This window comes from Balaenoptera musculus, chromosome X (genome assembly GCF_009873245.2).
Source record: "Balaenoptera musculus isolate JJ_BM4_2016_0621 chromosome X, mBalMus1.pri.v3, whole genome shotgun sequence".
NCBI classification, from domain to species: Eukaryota; Metazoa; Chordata; class Mammalia; order Artiodactyla; family Balaenopteridae; genus Balaenoptera; species Balaenoptera musculus.
Genome location: NC_045806.1, coordinates 67,544,428 through 67,545,622, shown reverse-complemented (window position 1 = coordinate 67,545,622; position 1,195 = coordinate 67,544,428). Strand labels below are relative to the sequence as shown.

The following is a 1,195-nucleotide window of genomic DNA, read 5'->3' as shown; positions in this document are numbered from 1 at the left end:
AAACTGAAGCCATAGATACAAGAGAACAGATTGATGGTTGCCAGAAACAGTGGGTGAAATGGGTAAAGGTGGTCAAAAGCTGCAATTTTCCAATAATAAAATAAATAAGTCATGGAGATATAATGTACAGCATGGTGAGTATAGTTAGTAATACTGTATTACATACTTGAAAGTTGCTAAGAGAGATTTCTTTTTTAACCAGTCATCTTTTATTGGGTGTTAATTCTCCGTTAGGATATGAAAGGATTCAGGGGTGCCCGGCAAAGGTCATGGTCAAGAATGCAGAGTGCACCCTCTTCAGTGGTACTCACGTGGCTGCTCATGTTCAAGTTCCTTGTAAGAACAGCAGTAGTTGAAAATCACATAAGCTGCCAGCACCATAGAAAGCCCAGCGATGCTCCCTTTCTTCACATTGAAATACTTGTTGTAATACCAGTAATAACCTCTTTGAAACGCTCCAGCAATGCCTTTAGTGATGAAACCCCACATTATTATCCAGCTAGGCAGCTCCTTTAATTTGACATCCAGGAGCTTCTTCTCCTTCAGTGGTACAACTGATGTCATCTTAGAGTCCTGTCTGTCTGCTCCAACATGAACTCTTCAATTTTGAGCAAGGTTTGAGGCATAACTAAAGGCCTTCCCACATTCTTCATCTTCATAGGGTTTCTCACCACTATGAATTCTCTGATGCAAAAAAAGAGATGAATTTTTCCAGATATAAATGTCTCTCTATCACTGATTATTTTATAACTTGAATCCAAATCTGTAATCCAGCTTCTTGTCTCTTCTTTCACAACCATTCAGTGTTCTTCTCCTTGCTCCAGTAACACAATTATGTCTGGCTCATAAATGGAATGGCCCACTAAGACCAAATTACTATTGTTCTCCATCATCACATAATAGTACAACTTCTTCTGAACAGGATCAAGAAATTCCCACGCATGCTGAAAGAACTCTATGGCCACATATCTGAAAGTTATTGCTTCATAGGCCATGGTTTTAGACGTGCAAGAGCTGGTCAGTCCTCAGGGTTTATTTACCAGAAAAAAAAACAGAGTCCAGAAAACCCAGACCTGAGATTGGGCAGCTTGGTCTGTTGTGAGCACATCTTCCTTCTCCCATGTCTAACTTCAAGACTGAAAAGAGATCATATCATCCCAAGGAGAAACTCTTTTGTGACTGTCCCTCATGGGCT

General features: G+C 40.2%; 1 protein-coding gene across 1 annotated transcript; it reads right to left on the bottom strand.

The window, feature by feature from the left end:
- Positions 1-297: 297 nt before the first annotated feature.
- Positions 298-564, bottom strand: LOC118889092 (ATP synthase subunit f, mitochondrial-like). The gene has a single exon (XM_036840727.1). The coding sequence runs from the start codon at positions 562-564 to the stop codon at positions 298-300; it is 267 nt and encodes an 88-aa protein (XP_036696622.1).
- Positions 565-1,195: the final 631 nt, after the last annotated feature.